Source organism: Paralichthys olivaceus, chromosome 8 (genome assembly GCF_024713975.1).
Source record: "Paralichthys olivaceus isolate ysfri-2021 chromosome 8, ASM2471397v2, whole genome shotgun sequence".
Taxonomy (NCBI): Eukaryota; Metazoa; Chordata; class Actinopteri; order Pleuronectiformes; family Paralichthyidae; genus Paralichthys; species Paralichthys olivaceus.
Genome location: NC_091100.1, coordinates 23,892,335 through 23,911,793, shown reverse-complemented (window position 1 = coordinate 23,911,793; position 19,459 = coordinate 23,892,335). Strand labels below are relative to the sequence as shown.

Below are 19,459 nucleotides of genomic sequence, written 5' to 3'. Positions count from 1 at the left end.
AACAGGGCCTCACATAATCACTGTAAAACAATATATGTGGTTAGTCTTTGTGTCTTCCAGTGAGTCCATTTAAGCTTGTGATGGAAAACATTGGACAGAAAACACAACAGTCTGCACATATTTCTTTTTTTATTTTAAATAATATATCGTAAGATAAAGGCCTAATGCTTTTTTTTTGAAGTTACAGAGCTCTCAAAACGAAGAGTGTGCTTCATGAAGCAAAGCAAACTTAAGCATAGAACTGCATAGATAATACCTTTAAATATTCTCCACATATTCCGAGGCACCCAAATGCAACGCACAATGGTCCAGTTCTTGTTTCCAATATCTTTGGTGCCAAACATGATACTTAGAATAAAAACTCTAGATCTAAGGTGTAACAGATAGCATGTGTTACACAACCCCGAGTGGAGCTTTGAATAGACACTGCAGTGTTAACTATGTACAAATACTGCCCTCCTCTGGTTAAAGACAGGGAATCTCTGAGACACTCTGCGAGTGTTGAGAGTGTGACTGCTGTTAGGATCACAGAGAGCATAAAGCATACATTTTTTGTTTGATATTGTTTTTCTTCACATACAGAATAGACTGCCATGACAAAGACCTTCAAAATGAACACGTTGTGGGTATCTCTCAGTGCTGATGTTCATCTTAGGGCTGGAAGTGTCTGCAGTGCAAGCATTTAGGGATTGTATGACAGTTATTTAACAGGGGAGGGGGTGAACACTGTATTTCTTCTTGTTTGAAAAGCATGGACCTGTCTTCTAATATGTTCATTGGACCCGTTGATAATGATAAAGAGGAAAAATTCCACACCCTCCCCACAATTTATCTTTGTAATGTTACACTATTGAATAAAGACAATTTATTTTGCTATCAAAAACAAAGAGTGCACAAAGAACTGTGCACTCTAGTTTAAACTACTAGTTGAGTAGTAGAAGTAGTATTGCTACTACGTCCTACTACTTCAGATCTCAGCTGCATGCTTGCAATAGCTCACACTGTTCACACTGCTGACAGTGTACCGCTGTATGTATGTCAGGGTGGTGTAAGGAAAATGATTTGTATGATGTAATGAGCATTATAAAATGGGTCAACAGTGTAATAAAATGACTGTACATGTAATACCGACTCGAAAAAATATATTCAGTGTTAGTCAAAAGTGAAAGTGATTTTATAATGAAAAATAGCTTTCGAATAGTGGCAAATTTTAGCAACATAACAAAATTATCTATCAAATATTTACCATATAACTTTTATTTCACTACATATCTATATTTTTGAACCGAGAACTCATTGTCACTGTATATGTCATATTTACATTATTTTCTCTTTTATGTTACATTACTGTGGTTCTATCTGCTCTTAGGATATACAATAAAGTGGAAGTGGGAGCTGTGATGGTGTAGTAGTGCCAAATTAGGTTTTCTCTCACGAGATAACACAAATTAATCGAGACCCCCCCCCCCCCCCCCCCCTTAATAATTTACACACAGTCCCTGACTGAAAACTTATAGAAAAATCCAGCCTTGGTGATCTCTGCCTCTATTTATATATTAGAATTAAATGCAGTAGTTGAAACAATGACAGGATGAAGGGGAGTGTTTTCTTCACTGAGAAAGATGACAGAGAAAGTTTTGCATATTAAATTGTAATGTAATGAAAATATGTGATAAAGTTGTTGTTGCTTTCTGAAACTGTAAAAAATTGCCCCATTAGATCAGCACAAGAGCCAGATGGATGAAAGGTTTGATGAGAGAAATCAGTTTCAGTCATCAGTTCTGATGTTAAGTGAGTATATATAATGAGAAATACATATTAAGCATGATGGTAATGTCATTACCCCAGATGTCGTTGACACAGATGCTATTTCTGCAACTTCAGCATCACCTGTATCACCACAAACATCTGCAAACCGGTGTGATCACTGTGTGATTGCAGGGATGCTGCGGGATCTCTTCATGATGAGACGCACCTCCACGTCAGGGAGGCTGTCCTGTTTAGTCTGGGCACACCCCTCGTCTGCTGCAGCCATGTGCAGGTCGAAGCGCAGCGACACGGACTTCTTCCGCAGCTTGGGATTCCCTCTGAAGAAGGAGCCCTCCCACTGCTTTATCACCTTGTCAATCTTCTCCGTCCTGACAAGAGATGTTAAAAATCATGTATATACATCGGAGGTGATGATGATGACACATGATAAACATCACATCATCTATTTGAAAGCAGTTGAATTTAGGTTGTAGGTCTGTGTTTTGTTTATTTTGTCTGTTTTTCTTTTGTTCGGGAACATACGAAGATTTGTCTTTCTTTCAGTGTGAATGCCATCTGGCTGATTCTATTTAGGTGACCTCATTATTTATTTTGTCAATGGCATGACTCAAAAACAACAAATTCTTTTTTGTATTAATTGAGTCATAATACAACTAAGTGAGGCAAGATGTGTAATAACATGTTCAATAACACTAGGGGGCAGCAAGGGAGAACACTTTAAAGCTGCGAGGTGACTGAGAGTCGGGCCCTGTGTGGAACAGTGGAACATGTTCCGTAGAAAAATGCACATAATTCGTGAACCATATGGCACCGAGGAGCGAAAATCTGAACTCGGTGAAGGCTCTTCCAAAACAAACTCAGTCAAAATAAATTCAAATTGATGCAAATCTCTATGAACAGAAGAAGAGACTCTCCAGAGAAGGAGAGCACTGTATATGAAAGTGTGACACACCAAACAGGATGCTCTGACTAAGAGATAATTGTTTCTGCAACAAGGAAATGTTTCAGCAAGCAGAGAGGTCATATGTTTATCAGACTTTTCAGTTCCTAAAATAAATAAAATAAATAAACGAATTGCGTCAGTGGACGAATCATACAGGAATGATTTTAGGAACGTCAAGACAAAATAACTGATCTTAAAATTAAAAATAGCACACACACACACACACACCCACACACACACCCACAGACACTCAACACCCTGCAGCTGGCAGAGAGACTTTGCAGGTGGGTCTTTATGCAAGTACCTGAGTGTGTGTGTGTGTGTGTGTGTGTGTGTCTTTGTAGATTTGTCTATTGGGCTGGTAACACTTGAAGCATAAACAAAGAATTCCACCCATGTCTCGCCCAACAATAAAAAGGGCCATGCCCTTAAAACTCAACACCAGGCTGGTGTCTCCACATCAAACACAAACTGTTAAAGGCAGAAAAATTCCCATGAGCTACTATGATGACTTACTCATGGGAACCTGAGCAGCCTGCTTAATGTTTTATGACAACTTGTTCAACGTGTAATAGTAATTCCATTGAGAGTTTACACATGTGGTATGCTGGACCAGACGTCGCCGAGGTGCAGGATAATTGTCATTATGAACTGATGAGTCAACAATAACCTGAGGGGTAAGTGAGACGATAAGGCTTCAGAGGATTTAACCAGGAAGAAAACACGTTATTTGTTAAAAAGGCATTTATGTGTTAAACAAATATCTGTACTCTAAAGTGATGCTGTTGGGCCCTGCTAATAGAAACTGCCTACATTTCGGACTGAACCAGAGGTGCTGACTGCAGGTCAATGAGGTGCACAAAGATCGATACTTACTCGATGGTGCCATGACCCTCGGCACTCTCCCGCACAACATTGCCCTGAAGGATCTCCTGAGTCTTCACAGTGGAGATCGGCAAATCGTTATTATGCTCTGGTTCTGTGAGAAGATATTAACAATAAATCATAACATGACTGTAGCAGTGTGTGTGTGTGCTTGTGTGTGTGTGTGTGTGTGTGTGTTACCTGTGAGTATCACAAGGCTTTGCTGTCTGCGCAGTATGCTTCTCTTTAGCCCATTCTCTGCAGGGAGGAGTGGCGATATTTCAGGTAGGGGCTCAGATTTGGGTTCATCCGGAGTAACAGCCGGGTCACTGAAACTGTTCTCCAGCCCATTCTCCTTTGGTTCCACCACAGGGGACCTCCAGGGTCGCAGACCCATCGACGGCCCGTCCCGACCCATGTACCTACAGCCACAGGCACAGCATACAGAGTTATCGTGGCCAAAAGACTATAAGTGTGTGTGTGTCTTGGTTACAACAACAGTTTGAAATCTTTTCAACTTTCTGGCTTTTCTTGATGTGTATACTACAGCAAGGAGAGGGACAAAAGAAGACTGAAAGCTAGCTTAGCTCTGTCAAAAGATAAAAAATCAATCTGACCACCAGCAACTGTGAAGCTCAATAATTAAGTAAGTGAGTTAATAATTAAGTTATTAAAGTTATATCTTTAATGTTTCTTCTTGCCATGGATTTTTTTGTGAAGCACTTTGTTTGTTTAGGTAAGCGCTATACAAATACAGTTATTATTATTATTATGCTTAGTTAAAATAAACGTGTCCTAGCTGTAATTTGTAAAAATGATGGATATGGGGTTGGAAGTGGTTTCGATAGTCACATCTATGTCTCAACAAATGAACATATCACCCAAAATACCTTAGCTTTAACGTGACGTCTGGTATCTTACTTATTGTTAGAAGGTCCAACCACTGAGCTCTGTAGGGAGCAACTTCTGGAGCTGCAGTGAGTCGATATTTTTACTCTTGTAGTCCAAACTTAAGATCTGTTTAGTTTATCCTTGCGAGACCTGTTCCAGGATGCAACTGTCTGCCAACATCACCCTAACAGAGGCAGTCTGTCAGTGGAGTTCCAGCCCCCATCTCTGTTGGCCATTATTATCACTTGAGCAGTATCACATCACAGAATTACAACTTTGATCTCAATCAAACCCGGATCAAATGAGAATACTTTGGAAACCCACATTGGAGGCTCCTCATCGGAAAGAATCTCTAACTTCTGATGAAAGTTGATATGTCAGTGCTGCTGTATCACCCACAGACACCACATCAACGCCTCAAATTGTTCAAACAGAAGTAGAATTACAGACGTGTGTGCTCAATCCAACAGCGAGAGTATTGCAGCAATAATCATCCAGCATCAATTATGCTGGCTAGGGCATGTCAGGGGTTCCCCAAGATAGACAACCCTGCCAGAGTCTGCACAGGCAATTAAACCATGAAACAGCAGTTAGAAGGAGGATGTGAGGAGATGTAGCATCTCACACCAGATCTTTCATCCTTGCAGGCCGATGGATAAATGGACTGCAGACGGAGACAGCTGAGTCTGTGTGTGTTGGAATATACTGGGCTCCTTTTTATACCTTAGATACCTTTAATCATAATCTCCCTGATGATACCGGAACATATAAGTGAACTTGATCATTGATAGGATTGTGTATTGTGTCATCCACACGAATGTGGATCTTCACGAGAGAAAAAAATGGAACCCACTCGACAAATAACAGCTGCATATTACTAACAAATCGAAAAATCTCTAAACGGAAATTAGTATTCATGGTCCTCACAGGATGAAGTCAATTAATACCCAGCTGTTACTCTACGCTATGAAGTTAGGGTTCATTTGGATCAAGCATTCACGTATTTGCCTGATAAATGTAGAAGTAAAGAAATTCCTCTGATCCTAGTTTTGCTAAGTATCAAAGTTAGGATGCTAACAGTGCAGAAAAATGGTTAACACACTAAAGATTATACTAAACATCAGCATGTTTATACTGTCATTGTCAACGTGTTAGCATATTGTTAGCATTTGGCTCAGACTGTGCCCAAATACAGGTTTACAGAGCGGCTAGCAAGGCTGTAGACACAGACTTAGTTTTCTTTTGTAATATTTTGCAAAAATACGTGTGAAACCTCATGTGGTGGTAAACAGACTGTCTTCGCACAGTCTGGAATATCAGTGTGATCTTTTCTGTCTTCTATTTGGTTAATTTGCAAACATAATTCACAGATCTTTGTGATTTCATGAGAAAGACTCTTCTTCACTGTATCAGGAAGCTCTCTTCTCTTGTTTTCCTCACACAGCCCTTTGAGCTGTCACTTGCTCCCCACTCACTCTCGACCCTTCTCGAATAAGAACTACCAACAGAGATTTCAGAAGTCACGTCCTGTCTCTCCTGGCATGACATCATTCAAAGTCAGATTCTGAGTGAAAAGCATCTGCAAACTAAAGAAATGAGGAAAACCAAAAGTGGCACATCAATCACCCTGTAACCTCCACAAGAGTCATAAAACAAAATTACCCTCCTCAGACTATACAGCTTGACAATCATATGAGTGCTGCAGAAGAGGTGTTGGTTTAGGAATTGCACTGGAGTTCAATGTGAGTCGTCTACCTATGGTCCAAAGTGAAGATAATTAAAGGCCATGCAAGAAGAATGGAATATTCCATATTAAAACAGCTTGATAAATAGAAGACTGGGGCTTATCATTATATCTGATTACAGAGAGAGCTGGATTTATACGTTCTAAATCAGAGTCAGGAAGTTTGTCAGCAGGACATTTGTGCTTTTTGTATGTATAACTACATTAGATATACTGTACACGTTTAATTTCCAGACACTGTTACAACAGTCATGTGTCATATGTTGTTTGGGTGTTCTCTTTTACAGCTTAAATGTGTCTCAACCTGCAATAACAGGGGATAATTTGTTTCTATAAAGATTAAGTCTCTAATCCCTAACAGAATAGTAGGATTCAACCAAACTCAAGATGCAGCCGCATGAAATTATTAGTTTGACAGCTCAATAAAGGAAACGATGAAGTAATGAATTTGTTGACTTTGTCCTTAAGTGGGAGGGAGATGTTTCAGTGAATGAGCGCCTATTTTTCTCTTTTTTTTTGTTCCTTTCCACAGTTTGTGAAGGCGTTGCTGTGAAAGTGTTGGGAAATACCCATTCCAACTAGAAATAAAAAGTATTTCCTGGTTGACACTGAAACCACAAAATTCCAAGTGAATGATTATTTCCTGGTTCCCCTGATTTTTCCATTCTTTTCTCGGTCTCTTGTCCTCACCTGCCCTCTTCACGCTCCAGGAGACGACGGTAAGTGGCAATTTCTCGCTCCAGCCTCATCTTGGTGTTGAGGAGCTGGCTGTGGCGCTGACGCTGGGTGGCCAGCCCACCCCTCACCTGCTCCAGCTCACTCTCCAGCCCAACAATAACCTGGGAAAGGTCCTGCAGCTGGCTGGAGTACATCTGCTGGGTGTTATGCAAGGAGCTCTCCAGGCCTTTCTCCTGGATAGCAAGAGGTAACGGGCTGTCAGCATAATGACTGGACATTATTTTTAGGTTGTTAAATAACAATGTATTCGAAGAAGCATGTAGAAAATAATAATGTTATTATTTGTTATAAGGAACAAAGTCCCTCACTGGCTTCCCACCACAGAGAGTGCAACAGTACAAATCCATGTTAATGGATGTGAGATGCTGCTGAAAAATGAAAATGTGATCATGACAAACTTAATATGCACTAAGTCATGTCATATTTATTATTACTTTATTGTGATAACAAAAGTCAATAGCAACAAAACTTAAATGTTATAACCACCACCACTGAATATTATCGAATTATTAAAATGTAGTCAAAATATTGTTGCAGGATTTACTCTACATTTTATTAATCTTTGTTCATACATTACACTAATTGTCATTTACAATGAAATTGAGTGCATTGTATACAGGTTGCTACATTTTAGTTAGCCAGAGGTTCTACCACTTTTGTCCTGACTGAAATATCTTTATTGGATGGCGATTACATTTGGTTCAGACATTCGTTCTCCCTGGAGGATGAATGTCTGACTTCAGTGATGTGCTGACGTTTCTGCGAGCACTACCATGACAATAACATTTGTTGCAACAACTACTGAATAAGCTGTTTGGCCCTAAAAAAAAAAAAAAACACTATATGCAACATTCACATGAAAAGACATTGTCTAACATAACTGAAGAGGTGTTTTAATGCTTCAAGTATTTATACAAAAGAAAGTACTTGAAACATTGAGAACATTAGGAGAAGTGCTATCATTGTGATAGCTGGGGAATTGGTCCTGGTGATACAGGAGCATGTAGGTCACTGTTGTCTTACCAAAGCATGCAGGGTCTCGATCTCCACCTGCAGGGAGTGCCACTGCTTCCTGGCCTCTGCGAGTTCGGCCCGTGCCTCCCTCAAGGCGGAGCCGCCGAGGCTCACCTGAGCCCACGCTGCTTCCTCCTGGGTGGGGTGAGGAGGGTGAGATTTTAAAAGAGGCCCAAGAACCCCAGCAAGAACCCACATTACCACCATATTCACTCTCAACTAGATATACACACACACAAATATCCATTTAACTTCTCACAAGCAAACACAATACCAGTATTGTGATAAGACGTAAGATAGGATAACTCGTGTGCAGAATGTGCTCATGTTAATTTCTAGTATGCATTCATGTATGCATAAGATAAATGAGACAGGCTCGATGAGAAGCACATACAGCCACCGACAGCTTTTTCCCACTGGCACTCTGTCAGAGGAGAATTTGGTTGTGTTGGTGGTGTGCGTTTCAGTTTGCATAAACAGAAAGTGGAGCAGACACCCAGTGTACACACAGCTGTACAAGCTGCACTGAGACACAGTACAGCTGTTAAACATTTCACACTCTCCATCCTCGCCCCCCCTTCAAATGCAGTGGAGCGGTGAAACTGTCTCAGCACAGTTATGCCAATATTTTGATAGTAACAAGAAAAGAAGATGACTCATGTTATATAAGTTATTTTTTGTTTTTTGTTTTACTGCATTAATCATTCTTTAATCTAATAGGAAAATTACACAATAAGGAATTTAGACAGAGGATATCTGACATTACTTATAAGACTGGTCAAAAAATCCTTTATCAGACTTTTATTTATTATATGCGGTTAAGTTGGATTTCTTTACTTCAGTAAAAATACCTACTCCTCACTATAAAAGTAGTCAAAATCTGCTTTCAAAATGTTTTCCTCCAGTATAAACTGATGACAAACTACTGGAGTTTGTGCACACTGATTCAGAGTTGATATTATTCCATTACAGAGATTTTAAAGGTGCCCTGTGGAGGATTTGACAACTGCTAATGCTATGTTTTTAGAACTGGGCCCCTGCTTTTGTTTGTGTCCTATACATGCTGCAGGACACACATGCATGATGAGACACACACACACCTGTCAACGGTTTCACACCAGTGTGTTACACTGATGGCAGCAGTAATAATAGCTATTAGACCACAGGGATTCACACAATGTTTGGATGAGAAACACTGAATGTAACTTTTGTCTGTTTACAGGAAAACTCCACCTTACAGCTTTAAGATTAAAAAGGATATTATCATGTCTGTATCAGGGTTTAGATTCTTCACTTTCCTGTCTGCACTTTGCCAACTCATAGAGTAAAGAACCCAGAGAGCAACATCTTTCCCTGAGCAATATCATGACACCACAGTATACAGCTGATTGTATGTTTATTCACCCAGTATGAAATTGTTCCCCAAAAGACTAAATTTCAAAGTTGACTTGAATGTCAGCCATGGTAAATACATACACCACACAGGCATTAGACTGCAGCATTGTGTTAACGTTACTTAATGAGTCTGATGTAAATAACAGTGTTTCATAAAGTATACTCTGGTTTAGCACTGTGGTGGCTTGGAGCCTGTGGCAAAGGCTCTTTATCGTCACTGTCAGAACAAAGTCATTGTGCTGTGGCACAGGAACACTGGGATAATGAAAGCATCCAGACTTAGGGGGCAGGTGGCAAAAATAACAAAAAGCTACATTTACTAGATAAAGGATACAAATCTGCAAGATTGTATCCTACAGATGAGAATGCATCAGTTGTTATTTGGCTCATACATATCTAATGAAGATCAGGAATAATTCAGACATACTAGTAACAGATCATATTGTGTTACACACTACTGCGATAGTGTTTAGTACTAAATGTAGTATTTAGATGACGTGATTAGAAAAAGAGGAGAGTCATACAAAACAGAAAATCTGGAAGAAGAAGAAGAAGAAAGGAGGGAGAGTCATAGTGTCTCTTAAATCTCCAGCTTTTCACCACAGTCACAAAACAGCCCACTTACCATTGAACTCAAATGGAGCACACACAGTTCATCTGTCTGCCTTACCTCGGAGAGTCTGGAGTTGGTCTTGAGGGTGTGTCTGACTGGCAGTGGGCCAGGACAACATGAGAGAGGCACAGAAAAAAAAAAGCTAAGTGAAGATGCACAAGGAAAACAAGGATGTTACACACCTCACTGAGAGCTCCTCTGTGTGTTCTGGCTGCTGCTGCTGCTCCAGCACCAGAGTGGCTGGGCCCGACCAAGCCTGGAGGTGGATTTGCCACGGCCCCGAGGCTCTCTTCTGGGCCGGGAAATCTGTTATGGTCGCACTGCGCTCTGATTCTGTCGAGGAGCCGGGTGAGCTCCATCCCTGTGCCATCCTCCTCCTCCCCTCCTTTTGCCGTAGATGATGCTAACAGGGCATCGCAGGAGCCGGCCCGCTGCAGCTGCAGAGCCTGGGCTGCCTACAAACAGCCAACCAGAGGGAGCAGGAGTAGGAGGGAGGGGGGGACAGGGAGAGAGGGAGAGGGAGGATGAGAGGAGAGTCAATGATGTAAAGAGAGAGAGAAACACTAAACACTAAACAGAGAGATGGAATTAGTTTGTGAACATATTGTTACAAAGATGCAAAGGACAAAAGGAGGGCAAGAGACAAGTGTGCGTGTGAGTGTGTGTTTGAGTGTGTGTGAGTGTGTGTGATTGTGTGTGTTTATGACAGTGGGCAGTGAGGCATATCGCAATGCAGAGACAAGTGAGGGAGATTATTCAGCCTTACATACGTGCATGTATGTGTGTGTGTGTGTGTGTGTATGTGTGTATGGGTGAAGGACAAATCACAGTAGTGGTGGAGGTAGGAGCGGTGGAGGTATTAGTCAGCAGGACTGAGAAAACTAATAGAAGGAGGTGGGAAAGGAAAGAGAGAGGAGGATGAGGTCAGAGTGAAGAGATGAGTAGACAGAGGATCCTGTCAAATGCAAACGTGGACACACACACACACACACACACACACACACACACACACACACACACACACACATACACACACACACACACACACACACACACTCATTCACATTGTGTTTTATGCACTTTTCTATTTAAAGACCACTTAACTGGATCACGTTCATGATGTGTAAAAAATAGAGAATCTCAAATGTACTCATTTTCTGAAATCTAATATATTACCAACACTAAACTGACAAAATGTTTCTGTGTCAAACTGATCCTCAAAGCCCTTGGTTAGTTTGTTTTTCTTCTGGTTAATCAGCTATCCACATTTTATAAAGCATTACCCAGAGTCTAAAACCATGCCAACACCTTTGTTATGCTGTACCAGGGCATTACCACAAAACACAAAGTACATTCGAGGTTAATGGAGCAAAACATTATTAGTTTATGTTAGCATGCTAAAAGTTTGACATGATTCATCGCAAGCCTGTGAATAGTTGATGAAATATTTAAGTGGGGGACAAAATGTGGGGACTATCTATAGAGTATAGTCAAATCACTAGCATATTACATATATATATATACAAATTAAAGTAATATATATAATATATTTCAACCAATGTTTCAAGCACTCAGCACATATGGGCAGGCCTGTCCCATAGTTTTATTAATTACTGCTGGTAATTTGATACCTTGACATATTATTTTCACACGAGTCAAGTCAATATTGTTACAGCTTTGATGGAACAACTACAAAGTCAGTTGCTGAGCTTTTGTCCAAGCTCTTCTGGTCCAACCTGCTCCACTACCAACTACAACACAGTGTTTGTTATAGCCAGTCTACCAGGCTAATAGTCAAACTACTTACCAACTGTATTCAGACTTTACAGATTATCCCTCCATATCACAACCATCCATGCAATAAAAACATTGGTGTTAAAGACCCAGTGATAGTGACATGGGGTCTCCATTTATCAGCTACCACATTCAGGCAACCGTCTAAAGCCTGCTTAAAGCATGTCAGTGTCTCTGTGCAACCATTGAGTAGAACACAACAATCCTAACAGGTGTCAAAGGCAAATGATAAATCAGGTTGTGATAAATGAGGTTTGAACCCTCATTTGAACCCCCTTTTCCAGCCCCCTGGGTTATCCAGCTCACAAAGCCTCCACCAACCAAAGGTTTCAATAATATAAGGGATTATAATTGTATTATTTTTAGATTTATATTCTTGTTTTCTCCCAGTCTTACTTGGTGGCACATACTCTACTTTCAGGCTGTCATTGTAAAGTATCCATTATTCATCCATCCTTTAACTATACTGCTTATCCTTTGAGGGTCACAGGGTGAACTCAGAGCCAAACCCCCCTAACAGTGGTTGGAGAAGCAGGGTTCATACTGGACAGGTAACGACAGACATACAAGAATTAACAACCATTCACAACACTCACATTCACACCTATGGTCCAATTGACCCGATCCATAACTGCATTTCTTTGGACTATGGGAAGACCCAAAGGAAACCCACACAGCAACCTTGCTTAATTATGCTGTTAATTCATTGCTCTTGAATTAAAGGTACAGTGTGTAGAATTTAGTGATATCTAGTGGTGAAGTTGCATGTTGCAGCTGAACACCCCTCACCTCACCCTCCACTTCCAAATATGAAAAAGAAAGTGTGGTAGCTTCAGTTGTTATAAAAATTTAAAAGATGTTTAGATTGTACAGTCTGGACTAATGTAAAAAAAATGGCAGCCTCCATAGAGCGGACCCCCCTCAATGTAAATATAAAGTATTTAGATATAATGGGATTTTTCTGGGGTAAAGAAAACTACAATTCATACAATTTAGATGAAACGAATTAGTGAAAACATCATGAGGATTATTCTACGTTAAATTTCTGCCAATAGTTCCCTTTCACCTAAATCTTACACACTGGACCTTAAAATTAAAAGAGGTTCTTTTGTAAAATCAGATATAGACGACCACATAGAAAAAATATTTTCCAAGAGTTTAGGGCTTACATTTGACGACAACAACATACTTGGAACAAATGCCAGAAAAAGCTACAGACAAAGGGCTTTACATAGTCTGTGCTAGAGACTCAACTCTAACCAAGGTGATACTGTGCACATGTTTCTTAGTTTCCCCTAACTGGCCACTTTCATGTAGAAGATTAAAAGTATCCTGTGGCCATCTGTAACTGTCATCACCTGATTTATTCCTTTGAACATTACAAAAGATATTGAAGGTGTGACCACTAAATATTTGAAGTGGTTGAAAGTTGCCATAACCACTGCTAAGTGGGTCACTCTTGGAACTAGAAACAATAAAAAGCATAATTCAAGACATTGCAGACTGACTACTGCCAGGTAGAGAGGAGGATGAAGGGACAGTAAAACAGGCAGGTGTGGACGCTGGGAGAGAAAAAGGGAAAGCATCGAAGACGATGTCATAACAGACATTTGGGGTACATTTAGTGACCTCAAACTCCCGGTGCGTCTCCTGCAGCTCCGCCATGGAGCGGTGAACGTCCGCTTGCAGCATCATGCTGCTCTGGTCTGCCTTCCTCTTTGTCTCCCTGAGCAGAACCACCTGTTGCTCAAGACGTCGGGTGTTCCGCTCCTCTGTCTCACACCTACAATGTCAACAGCTGAGGTTATTTACTGAGCCCCAGAGTCAGTGTTCAGAGTTAATCATTTAACCTCATAGTAAATCAATCCTCACAAAGAAAACAAAGATGATCAAGATGATCAAGAGGACACATTCCCAGTCTTATTTGATTTAAAAGAGATTCCAATAATAGCTTATTAACTATATTGTGACACAAATCATGCACTAGTAAGAAGATTTTAAAAGGCCTTGACATCATCCTCAGTGTGTCATAACCACAGTCCAGAGTTTCACAGACACACTCATCTGCTCAGGAGACGCATCAGATGGAGCTTCTTTTTTTTTTTTAGAGAATATTCCTTTTACGTTTGAAGGTCTTCTGCCCAACTTAAGTTCCCAACAACCAGTAGATGTTAGAAGGTGTTAGTGGCCGGAACAGGGGTATCTATTTGTTGCTGCGGTCCTTCATGGGTTAATGGTTGGCAGAGGATGTGGTGGTGGGGCTCAGTGTCAGTCTGCATAAACACATAAGTGAAAGTGCCGACACAGCACAAAGCCCGGCCTGGATTTGTATGCATGTTGGCTCACAGTAGCAGAAACTGGCCTGAGTTTGATAGCAGATGACTGGAAAAGCATTGCAGCAGCATGAAAACAGGAAATGTAGGATAAGTTTAGTCGGAGCAGTAATGCTACAAACATAATTTGTCCTGGCGTGTATTTGATGTTACTAATTAAAAACTAAAAACCTGTATCTTTTCTCACTGTACCTGCTCACTCAGGGCACAACCTCTAAGAATGAATGGATGCTAATGGCCTGCTATCTCATGCCAAACAAACTGACTATTCTGACTATACTGGTTAGACTCAATTGGGTGATGCAGAGGAACGTTAGAGCTTTCAGGAAAACTACAAACAAACCCAGCTGACCTTGACTGAATGGCAGAAGCTCTGGACTTCATGGTGTCCGACTGTAAAGCCAACTGGGCATTCTCCATCAGAAGTTTACCAACCTGAACGAAAACACAAAGTACAACACAATGACATCAGATTAGATCAAAGAATGTGAAAGACAATGTTCTGTTTTTCAGATGTCAAAGTGACCATGATAAGTTGATGAGGTGGGCTGCACTGTGTATTGTGTATTGTGACGTGCTATTTTGTATAGCATCACCACATGTAAATCCTACACATGCGAGTTACTTTTTAGTTCCGTCGCTTTGTTTGTAGTCTACATAATAATTAAAAACATTTTTTTACAGCAGTGTGACAGTCAACCAGCATGAACAATAGGGGACCTGAAACTGAACCTGCTAAATGGAATTTGTGGATGACTCAACATGTGCAGTAGACGCCTAATAAAGTAGAAAAAATATCTATTAAATATCTATAATTATTACTATAACTATTTATGATCTTTTTTAAAAAGATATGAGGCATTTTTAACTCTATTGATATGACAAGCATTTAAATGGGGAGAGAGAAGGGAGGAAGATACGCCACAAATGGCCGGGTCGGAAGCAAACTATTATGCTATTATTACAATTGAAACTGTATTTCTATTAAAAACTTACTAATAGAGGATAATCCTTAGTGTGTGTCTCTCCTATCCTCACCTCGCCTGCAGGCTCAAATAGTCAATCAGGGCTAAGGTAGTACATATTGAATACATATCGTAAACAGAGTAGAACAGACTTGAAACTGAAATTATATATTTATAATACTACTCTTTGATTTGTCAATCATCTAATTGTACCAAAACTTCAAAACAGTTTCATTTTGACTCTCACTCTTTAACCGTCTTTGGATTCCAAAGGAGGAATCCAAGCACAAACAAAGGAGTCTCCTCTTCCTTTATCACGCACATAATGAAGTTAACACACCCTAATTTCCCTTTTGTTTTGTTATGAGTGCAGCACTTTCAGAACAGGACACACCCGTGTTGATGGGAAGACAAAGATAGCATGGAATATTCCATATCATAACAACTTTGACTATTATGTGGATTTTGGGTTACACCTTCACATCTTTAAGCCCCTGTGAGATGAGGGAATCTTAACATTGACAAGATCACCTTTAACGCCTATAACAACTTAAAGGCTGATTACGCATCATTGAGTAAGCCCTGTAAAGAAAAGAATAATATGAAAAACCACTTAAGAAGAAAAACAGGAACATAATCCTACAGGTTAACAAGAAGGCATTGAATCAGTGCTCAATAGCACTAGTTGAGCTTGATCTTGTCATAGTCACAGTCTCGTCTGCCAGACTTTGAGATGAGTGACGTGGTGTGCAGCGAGTCACCAGGGAGTCATTAGAACAGCTACTCCTCCACTTCAAGCAGAATGCGACACTAAAACCAGGGAGCGGCCGAAAACCATCAAGTCGAGTCATGTGAGCAACCGTACACAGTGCGTGGTGTTAATGGTCTACTGAGTTGAACAGCCTTTAAAGTAATAAAGAGTTCCACATTCTTTCTGTATGTGACAGCTGGCATTCTGACTGTGTCTCACTGGCTTTGATCCAAGAGTTCTGACACACATATCTGCTCCTAATCCCCTGCAGCAGGTTTATTTGATGTGGCTTTAACCTCTCTTTCTACCTCGTGGACTTATGTACAATCTGGGTACTTACATTTAGGTTTGTATTTTGGGTTTGTCGCTGATGAATTCCCCCAGTCAAATTGTTTAAGATCCTGAGTTTGATAGCAGCTGAAGTTTCAGTATCCCGTTGGTTGCTAATGGTTGTTAATAATGTCAAAATGATCAGTAATCAGCAGCCTCAAACCAATGTTTAGCCTGAAACCAGGGTGGCACTGCTACCATTACATACATGCTGACCTGAAAGCAAGGTGAGGTGCGTTACCTTACCTAGCCTTCAAGTTAACATCATTTATTTGAGGAAGTTCCCATGATGTTGCTTGAGGCTGTCATCAACAACTACAATCAACTGTGTCTGTGTTTTTATTGCAGTCATTGTTTGATATACACCTGCTTATGTTCTCTGCCAGACAAGGAGGATGCCCACACCAAGCTTTATAATAAAACCTGAGTGCTAATACTTCGGTAGCATGTCTTATATACATCAAGACTGTGCCTATATGTCTGGCAAAGAGATCATTTGAAACCTTTTTCAAGAGTTCTGCTGATTGCAAACGCTCACCTACTCATTTCAAATTTCAGCAAATATGAGTCTGACCTGGCCACGGAGCTCCCTCAATGCATGTTCCTTTTGGGACCAGTCCTGGGAGCGTGATGCAGTCCTGGTCCCCCAGTCGGCTATCTGAGTCTCCAGCTGCTGGTTGGCCTCCTGCAGCCTGTTCACCTGCTCCAGGAAGCCCTTCAAACGGGCATTCAGACCCCACATGGTTTGACTGGAGTCCTGCAGCAAGTCCATGGGAGACCTGAGAGACTGCACACTCAAATGTTTACAGGTACACACAAGGAGCCGCTGATATTTCCACACAGTCCAGTGACATAACACAGCTACTAGTGCCTATGATGGTCAAAACATTCAGATGATATGACTGGCAGATTTGCTGCAGAATGCACACACGAATACAAAGTTACAGCTTTCACAGCAAACAAACTGCCACCCCAGTCTGAGATCACACACACACCAGAGGCGTTAACTTGGTAAATGTTTACCCAGCGATACTCACCTACTGCTAAATGACCCTCCACAAATACAGTGCAGTAAATGTAGTAACTGGTAGCAAAAGTCCCTTAGTCTATTTGCCTGATCACGCTGAGCCGATCCACCAGTCACCACAGCTTAGCCACATTCCTCGACAAGAAGTTGGTCAACACTTTTTGCCACTGTGTCGCAGGTCATCAGCAGCAGGCCTCTGAGAGAGAGGAGGCAGGCTGCCATTAGTCTGCCAGTATCACTGGTATATTAATCTGAAGTCTTCTGTGTCACAATCAGGATGGTCCTCCCTGTCCAACATTCGGGAGAGGGTAGAGCGGTGGGGTCGGGACACAGTGCTTACATCACCAGCACTCTGGGGCCCTTTGTACTCTCTGATCCAGGATTACTGAGCTGCTTTCAAACAGAGAGCAACACAAACTGTGGAGGGAACGTTCAGGGAAACACTGTGATAGGATCCGTGTGTGTATTTGAGTGGGGCTTTAATAAGAGGTTGCATGTACTGTAATTAATGTGATGTCCGTATACACTGTGCACTGAAGTCAAGTAATACACACTTTGTGTGGGGTTGCATCTTGCTCAATAACTGGTTTCAGAGAATAATTGAGTGTTTGTGTGTCTGGGACAAAGGTTTTGTTAAAATATTCTCATGCAGCTTCAAAGTTTCCTTGAATATAAAGTCTGCAGATATAACAAATAAAGCCATGTGTTCGAAACACATATTATGGTTTTATGGTGCTAAGGGTTAGACATCCATAAAATGTTCAAGGTGCTATTTGTCAATCTAGGGGTGTGGTATCAGGATTCCATTCAATATTTGTAGGCACAAGCTGTGACTTATGTAGACAAGTGGGTTGGCTCGTTATCACAAAAACAAACAAACTAAAAAAACATTTCATTTTAATCGGTTATTTGGATCACACTTGACTGACAGGTCATTTAGCACATAACAACATACAACCCTTAAATACAAGTTATTCATTCTGTCACTTATGCAAAACTATTGAATGTGTTCCCTGTAGCTACATATGGAAGTCACAGGATAATGCTAAAATGTAGCATAATTGCCACAGTTTATCTGTGGGTCTCTGTGAGGGAGGTCATGCTAGAAGCAGGGTTTGTTCATGAATGAGCCGCCAAGCTGCTAACAGCTGAAACACTGGCTTTAACATGTAGATGATTCTCAAGCAGAATAGCATTCCAAGCTACTAACCATGCAACTGTCAAAAGGAAACATGCTAGATCAGTTGCTAAAATCATTAAGAGTTCAGTTTTTTCAAGAGCCACATTTTTTTTTTTTTTATGTTATTATTGTAATTTATCATCTGACACAAGTCAGTTTAATAAAAAGCAAAGCTGCACCTAAGCTAATGGCCTAGAACAGGTTCCTCCATTTTGGACCCTCTGCACCTTACCTCAAACATCAGCCCTAGAAATAATGATTTGTTTGTTTTGTTTATTTGTTATTGGTCAGTGACACAATATCCATCCATCCGTTATTTATCTATAGCCTACAATTTGTCCTTTCAGTGTGAGGGCTGGAGCCAATCCCAGCTGATATTAGACGAGTGGCAGGTACACCCTGGACAGGTCTCAACCAATCACACTCACATGTTTAACACCTACTGTCAATTAAGAGTCTCCAATTAACCTAAACCCAATCTGCATGGGTTTGGACTTTGGGAGGAAGCTGGTGTAACCAGGAAAACCAACATAGATAACCTCCACATACAAAGGCTAAACCGGGAGTATTACTTGTTGGACTGTCTGGCTTTATGGCTACAACATTATAACTCATATGCTACTACAATCTTTTTCATTTGCAATGTAATGTTATTAGATTTTTTTTTTTGTATTTCTTCTTCTTCTTCTTATCATAAATCTTATATTCAATGTTCAGTGCCAATAGGTGTTGCACAAAACTAATGCTTAGTCGGCCTCTCACCTCCCTCAGCAAAGTCTCCCCTATACAGTGTCGCAAAACCCAGTGAAAGCTAAACACACAACCAGAACCAAAAAAAGCTTTCATAGACGTGTAAAATGAATTCATCACAGATTATTGGAGATCTTTGTCAGCCTCCGCTGCACCTGCTCTTGCAGCCCTGAGTGCAGCACACTCTCACCTGGCCTGTATGGCAGCTTGCAAAAAGTTAGCATTGCTTGCATCGTTAGCATAGCATTACTGTACACCATTACTCCACTATGTCCTTGCAAGGAAAACAGTTTTGGGCTGCTTTATAAATGTTTACAATCTCAAATACAATTCTTTTAAAGGTTAGCACATAAAAAT

The 19,459-nt window shown here is 40.7% G+C and overlaps 1 protein-coding gene across 3 annotated transcripts; it reads right to left on the bottom strand.

The window, feature by feature from the left end:
- Positions 1-112: 112 nt before the first annotated feature.
- Positions 113-18,296, bottom strand: krt222 (keratin 222). 3 transcript variants are annotated; one of them, XM_020083998.2, is made up of 10 exons: positions 17,183-18,296; positions 16,720-16,932; positions 14,452-14,534; positions 13,396-13,549; positions 10,155-10,427; positions 7,974-8,099; positions 6,903-7,123; positions 3,779-3,999; positions 3,590-3,692; positions 113-2,138 (listed from the first exon to the last, which is right to left on the bottom strand). In XM_020083998.2, the coding sequence occupies exons 2-10, from the start codon at positions 16,915-16,917 to the stop codon at positions 1,925-1,927; spliced, it is 1,593 nt and encodes a 530-aa protein (XP_019939557.2). In that variant the 5' UTR covers positions 16,918-16,932; positions 17,183-18,296; the 3' UTR covers positions 113-1,924. The 3 variants fall into 3 exon arrangements, with proteins under 3 accessions (XP_019939557.2, XP_069386991.1, XP_069386990.1); XM_069530890.1 differs by having other exon boundaries at positions 16,720-16,902; positions 17,183-18,295; XM_069530889.1 differs by lacking the exon at positions 17,183-18,296 and having other exon boundaries at positions 16,720-17,155.
- Positions 18,297-19,459: the final 1,163 nt, after the last annotated feature.